This window comes from Vigna radiata, chromosome 4 (genome assembly GCF_000741045.1).
Source record: "Vigna radiata var. radiata cultivar VC1973A chromosome 4, Vradiata_ver6, whole genome shotgun sequence".
Lineage (NCBI taxonomy): Eukaryota > Viridiplantae > Streptophyta > Magnoliopsida > Fabales > Fabaceae > Vigna > Vigna radiata.
The window spans coordinates 8,089,517-8,096,524 of NC_028354.1; the positions used below are offsets into that span (position 1 = coordinate 8,089,517).

Genomic DNA, 7,008 nt, shown 5'->3' on the forward strand with positions numbered 1-7,008 from the left:
AAAACCCTCCAACCCTCGAACAACAACCCTACAAGAAGAACGCACACGTCACAACAACTGGAAGCCCACCCCTCGATGACAATTAGTTAAACTCACCGTTTAACCGCGAAACCAAGCGCTGAACCTACCTTTGCGATGGACGAACTCCGATGGCGATTGCGACACACCGAATCACGGACACACGATTGGGACACAACCAATCACCAACACGATGGTTGACGGTCATGCTAGCTGATGGAGAGGGCTTCTGTACAAGCCAACCAAGGAACGTTGGAAGAACGCGCGAGAAGAAGAAGAAATGTGAAATGCGATTGAATGAAAGGGGGAAACTGATTTTTCCCAAATCCCTTTTTTACTAAACTTTGTTGCTTACTGGCGGATCCCGCCCTTCAATAATGGCACATGTTGATTACTGAAGGATTTGACCGTCGGAAAAAACTACTTACACGAGTCATCGCTAATTCCTTCGATAATTGGTAAATACCAACGGACCAAAGGCCGTGGCATATGTCCGTCGATATTTCGCGCATTTCCTGTAGTGAGATAAGTATCTATAAAAATAAAGCAAGTAAACTGGTCAAGCCCAATAAACCCTTCAGATGCCACATATTTAACAACATTATCATCTATTATTTTGATTAGAGTAATGATTTTAAAACCATCCAATGACATTTGAAAATTTATTTTAAGCAAAAGTATGGTGAAAGTATCCAAGTGTCAAACTTGGTTTGAGAATTTGGGATATAGAAATAAGAAACAACTTAAAAGAATACTCTAACAAGCTTATTCGCACTATCAACAATGTAAGGCTCCTTGTTAGTAAATTTTTAGATGATAGAGTTGTTTGAAAAATTTATCTAAATACCTAAAATATTTGAAGCTACAATGTGCATAGAGAGCTTAAAAATTTATTAATCATTTCTCTAGCGAAATTGTTGAATAGAATAAGATAATGGAGGCTTGTGGGACAAGAAAGATATGTTGAGCGAGATTCTAAGATAAGAGCTATGATAAAAAAATATAACCAACAACAATGCATATTTCTTTTAGCGTTATTTTCGTTGAAAAAAAGCAATCACCCACACAAATGTAGATGGAGGCTAAATATGGAAGCCAAGAGTATTAGGGACGTGTAAAATATGAGGTCTTGAAATCAAAAAGTTGTAAAGGTTTTAGATGATTAAGTAGAACACGTAGAACTCTTTTTAACATCATACTTTATAACCAACAAATTCACAAAAAAAGTTGATTTATAAGCAGAAGGTTCATTTATAGGTAGTGGTTGTACAAACCTAACAACTCATGATCAAGAGTTCTTTAAAGAACTCAACTAAATCTAACATTTTTAATTGGAAATATAGTACATATTATCGTGAAAGATATTATATTTATAAGTCATTTGTTCCTAAGATTAATCAAATATATTAAGATCTTTTTGTGATTAAGGAAATTGTTTAAAGTTTATTTGGAAGACAAAAAATTTGCTTTTTGATTGATTTCATATCGATTCCTATGGACAAAGAAGTTGAACTTTCTTTCTTGTACACCATTTTATAATCATTGGTAAAACTATACTGAGTGGAGCTCTACTTGGTTTTTCTTAGATTTTTTATTTTTCTATCTACCTTGAATTTCGGTAACACTAACAACATTGATGGAGCGAAATCTCTGTGTTTCTTCCGATGAAGTCGAATTCAACATTTTTTGTCGCTGAATGAATGTAGATTGACTTGGAGCAGGAAGCACAAAGTCATTGCTGAGCATAGAAATTACTGTAGCCATAGTAGGTCTGTCTACAGAAAGTTCTTGCACACATAAAAGAGCTATGTGTATGCACCTTAGGATATCTCTATGATGAATAGGATCATAGAGTTCTGGATCTATTAAAGATAATGCATTTCCTTCCTTCCACTGTGTCCAAGCCTAAAATGAACAAAAGGGTTCAATGTTTAGAAGTTGTATCAGCAAATGGAAAAAGTTCATGTAAATGAATTGTTATGACTTACAAATCCTAAAAGGCCAAGAGCATGCACATTGCCGTAAAAACCTGAGCTTCTTCTTCCACTAACAATCTCTAGTACTAGAACACCAAAGCTAAACACATCTGATTTTTCTGAAAATAGTCCTTCCATTGCATATTCAGGAGACATGTAGCCACTACATTCAAATGTAAAAGTTAATTCTTCACACTTTCTGCTTTCATATTGGAGAAAGAAAGAATACTTACTAGGTTCCAACAACCCTACTAGTATTGACTTGATCTTGAGTTCCACCAAAGATTCTAGCCATACCAAAATCTGATATTTTTGGATTTAGTTCTTCATCTAGCAATATATTACTCGCCTTCAAATCTCTGTGTATTATTTTTAGTCTGGAGTCTCTGTGTAGATAAAGTAGTCCTCGAGCTATTCCTTCTATTATGTTACTGCGCTTCCTCCAATCTAGGAGTTTACACTTTGATGGATCTAAAATGTAATCGTCACATTATATACCATATGGAAGAGGAACTTATGAAAGGTAAGTCACGTTAACATGCTTTAAAGAAACCGCAATGGTTATGACATGATTGTCCATGAGAAAATCACAATAGAGGGATTGAAGAACTAACCAAAGATAAATACATCCAAACTTTTGTTTGGCATGTATTCATATATCAACATCTTCTCATCACCTTCTACACAGCAGCCAAAAAGTTTTACAAGATTGCGATGTTGAAGCTTGGAAATCACGACTATTTCGTTCATGAATTCTTCTAGACCTTGTCCAGAGGCTCTAGAAAGTCTTTTAACTGCTATTTCCTGTCCATCTTCCAGTTGCCCCTGAGAAAAAAAAAATGTTTAATGAGAAAAACGACAATTTGTTCAAATTACATAACTTGTTTTTCATGTACCTTGTACACAGGACCAAATCCACCTTGCCCAAGTTTGTTGGAAAGATGGAAGTTGTCTGTGGCTGCTGCAGCCATTTTAAAATCAAATAGTAACAGCTCATGTAGTTTAACTTGTGAAAGTTCTTCAATTACACTATGGCTTTCATGTTCTGGTGTTCCACCATTATTAAATTCTATAAAAGCATCGTTCTTCCCTTTCCTTACTGATTTAATTAATTGCCAAAATTTAGCTGAAGGAACAAACACATGTAGACGTAAGTTTAGTTCCCTTAGCAACAAAACCTTAATAGTTCTGAAATTTAGGAAGATCCTGTCTTACCTGGAGGATTGGAAGTCCTCCACATGAAATATCCACCAGTAACCATGATCACAGTTGCTACTATCACTGCTGTTGTAATGATGATTTTTTTTTTTGACCCTTTATCTTTAATAAAAGGACAACTTCAATTTAAGCTATAAGAAATTCAGTCCATAGAAACAATTTTATAAAGTTTGAGCAGAGGAGAGTTAGCATACCAAGTTCAGAGTAGGCTACACGAAGATGTAGATCAAGTCCTCCTTCTGAGAATTGTTGTATATCTAGTAGATTCCCAGTCCAAGACATGCAACCAATCTTCTCATCATGAGAATAAGCAACACAAGAGCAATTCTCCAAGCATTGGTTTCTGCATATGTCAGTCTCAACAGGAGACCCTTCTGAAAAATCAGGAACTTTAACCATCTGCAGTTTAAAAAATTCATCTTCCTTTGCATTCGTACTTGTGTTTTGGTCTCTTACCCTTTCACACTTCAAAGGTGTTCTCCTAACACATCCACCAGTCCAGTTTTTTCCATTCCATTCCTCCTCGTTCCTCGGTTCAAATCCTTTCAAACAGCTACATATTGGTTTGCTCTGTGCATTACAGATTGTGAATGGTCCACACATACCATAAACATCACAATCTGACTCTTTACTAGTCCATCTAATTCCCATTTCGCTCTTCTCAGCATCCCACAGTTTTTGTTCATATTGGCCTTTAGAGTTCAACATATAAATTACAAAATCTAATTCACTTGGCACTGTGTAATAGATATCTATATTTCCTTCGCCATCATCCCCACCTTTGAAACCATTAAGATACGTTGACATGGTCGGTATCCCTGTAAATACCCCACCATCCCATGGACCACTGCGCCAGTATGGTCGAGTTTCATTCCAAATAAACACTTCAAGAATATCACGGCGTTGAACAACCCCAGAAGAGAAGCTCCCAATAGAGGGATTAGAAGGGCTTTTCCATGATGTAAGTTCAATTTTCTTATTAGTTCTTGTGTTGGTTGAAAGTTTCATGCCGGGCAAGAGTGTATCTGAAGGTTGTTGAAAACTATCCCATAAGATGTTTCCTGTTGTGGTTTCCATGAGAACTAGCTTACCAGAGTCTGAAAACTCTGAACTTGTATTGGATAATATTTTGGACACATTTGTTGACCAAATTACTTGTTTCTGTCCATTCAGCACAACAAGATTGCCATCTTCAGATATTGTAACAATTCCAGAAGAATCATTCAGTGCTTGGTTTCTGTTGGCAACCCATATAACTGTAGACTGAGACTTCCACCAAATTCCAACATAGCGGTTTGTGGAGTTTTGAGGGGTGAAGAACCCCAAAGTGAAGTTACCATCTTTGGACCTTAGAGTTTCAGGGTCCTTGATGGATTGTGATGATGTGATGCTGTCTATGGCAATACAAACGTCCAACACATAAAAACACAGTATGAACAGAACAAAGAACAGGTTTGCATGGTTGCTGAAACGCATCACTGAAACACTCCCTTCTTCAAGTCAACTATCTATGGTATGCAAACGAGAATTTCTAGCTAGTTCTCACAGCACAATGAATGGAATTCAGATGAGAATTTCTTTTCGATCAAGTCAGATAACGTGTTTATTTAGAATAAACAGGATTCACCTTCACCTTTCATTTTCTCTGTCGTCATTCTCTTAGTTATTTTTTTTCTTTGTTCTTTAATTCAGTCAAATATCCTAGCTTCTCAAATTTGTAAGGAAGCCTAGTCAAACTTTCTTTGTTCGTCACGTAATCACTAATTAACTAATATCAGTTGTCTTGTATTTCTTTATTAAATTGTACTTTCAAAATAGTTCTCAATAGTAGATATGTAGGTATAGTATTTTTTTAGGAATCGACGGCTACCTACGACAAGATTAAGAAGATTCAAAAATCAAAACAAAGTACTATCTAACGAACATTTTCTTAAAACCTATATATTAAAGAATGTCAAAGAAAATGCAAGATAATAAACACGTGAATACAAAAGAAAACATCTATGAAGAAAAGAAAAGATCAAAAGAAAAAGGAACTACACTAAATATTCATCGAATCATAAGCTTATATTTATAAGAAGAGAGAAAAATCTTAAAATCTATTACATTGAATTGTATTGTATACACATCCTCTCTGCGATAATAATAGTCTAAGGACTTGTATCAAATCTAGTTGAATGGAAATTGTGAAGAGAATTCAAACACTATACCTTTAACACGGTGGGGTTAAACGATAGCTAGACAACATATCGAGAAGATATTTGGATTATCTAGTGGAAACCAATAGTGGCTGAACTCAACTAGATAACATATCGGGAAGATATTTGATGTTTAGGGATACCAAGAGTGGTGAAGAATATTGCACAACCAGGAGTGGGTGAAACTTGGTTCTAGTCAGAGTAATAGGGATTACATGGAGTGAGTAGGTGATACTAGGAGTGGTGATAATGCTTAGTTATAATCTTGTTGAACATTATAGTGGAACCCTCTAAGAGGTCTCAAAGGAGACTGAAAGTAGTTCAATAGTGCGTAACAATATAAACATATTTGTGTGTTTATTGCTTTAATCTTGCTAAGCGCTCCTTCTACAAACTCTACTTTCGTGCTTTTTCTTAATCATCATAAAAGCTCTTGTCATCAAACACTTTTTTCACTAAGAGCTGATATTATCAAATGTTGTAGTGATTTCATTTAAACGATATAAAAATGTTTGTTAATCATAGTTTGGTCAAAATTATCAAGTCAAGCGTTTAACAATTTATGTAAAAATATTTTAATCTGTGACATGTTTGTTAAACTATCTCCTTTGTGAAAAGTTCTCGCCCCACCCTCCACCCCCCTTCCCCCTTCTTTTCCAAGTAGTTTAGGGTTATTGCTCAAGACTATTTCCAAGTACATGGGCCATTGGTCAAGACAAGTCGACCTGGGCCAAATGTAAAGATGGCATGAGTATCATTGGCTGGTATAAGCCAGAGGTCGAAACAAATCAGCTAGAACAAAAGATTGATATTAGATAGACTGGTCAAAGGTTGACACAACTTGCCCTGGGTCAAAGCTCAAGATGGGTGAGCCTAGCCAAGCTAAGCAGAAGGTTGAGATGAGTCGACCCCAATCAAATGTGGAGATGGGCCAATCTGAGGAAAAGGTCAAGAAAACCTTGTCATTCCCATACATAAGGTCTAAACAGGTTTATTTAAGCCAAAGATAAAGATTCGCTGGTCCGCGTTGTATATTGAGTAGGGTCGACCAAACCGAGGATCACAATTTGTTGTTTGAGCCAAAGGTCGAGACGAGCCAAACTGGGTTGAAGGTCGTGATGAGTCGATCGTGTCATAGATGCAGATAGGACGACTTACACCGAAAGTCTAGAGGGGTCGTCCCAAGACGAAGTCCGAGACAGGTCAACATGAAGGTGAAGACAGGTTGGTCTAGGCCAAACTTCGAGATAACATGTTTTGGATGAAGGTCGAGATGAGTCAATTGACTTAAAAGATCGAGAAGGGATAACTTGTGCTAAAAACCAATAATATATTTTAAAAAATTAATATTTTCATATGTAAAAGAATGCCCATGGTTGGCCCTTACTGACAAAGATTTTGTAGAAATTTTGGCCGAGATTTTTTTTAGTAGGGATTTGTTTGGCCATGTGGACCTCTTTGGCTCTAGTCCACGTAAGTTATTGACAAACCCTGTGGGGTAGGCCAAACTGATGGTTGTATGGAGGGTATTCTATTTATATTGAGATTGATAAATCTTTAAAAAAATAAAGCCAATGGGAGTTATGCTTGTTATTGAG

At 36.3% G+C, this 7,008-nt stretch overlaps 1 protein-coding gene across 1 annotated transcript; it reads right to left on the reverse strand.

Annotated features, from left to right (window-relative positions):
* Positions 1 to 1,617: 1,617 nt before the first annotated feature.
* LOC106758308 (G-type lectin S-receptor-like serine/threonine-protein kinase At1g11300) lies at positions 1,618 to 4,688 on the reverse strand. Its single transcript, XM_022780143.1, has 7 exons — positions 3,407 to 4,688; positions 3,210 to 3,314; positions 2,891 to 3,093; positions 2,609 to 2,819; positions 2,228 to 2,465; positions 2,007 to 2,157; positions 1,618 to 1,923 (listed from the first exon to the last, which is right to left on the reverse strand). The coding sequence occupies exons 1-7, from the start codon at positions 4,686 to 4,688 to the stop codon at positions 1,618 to 1,620; spliced, it is 2,496 nt and encodes an 831-aa protein (XP_022635864.1).
* Positions 4,689 to 7,008: the final 2,320 nt, after the last annotated feature.

Excerpts from the sequence above, each read along its gene's own strand:
- LOC106758308 (XM_022780143.1), bottom strand. The coding sequence starts at position 4,688 with ATGCGTTTCAGCAACCATGCAAACCTGTTCTTTGTTCTGTTCATACTG. Across the intron at positions 3,094-3,209 it reads GAGGACTTCCAATCCTCCAG|TAAGGAAAGGGAAGAACGAT; the intron begins GTAAGACAGGAT and ends TAATTAAATCAG. Across the intron at positions 2,466-2,608 it reads TTTGGATGTATTTATCTTTG|ATCCATCAAAGTGTAAACTC; the intron begins GTTAGTTCTTCA and ends ATTACATTTTAG.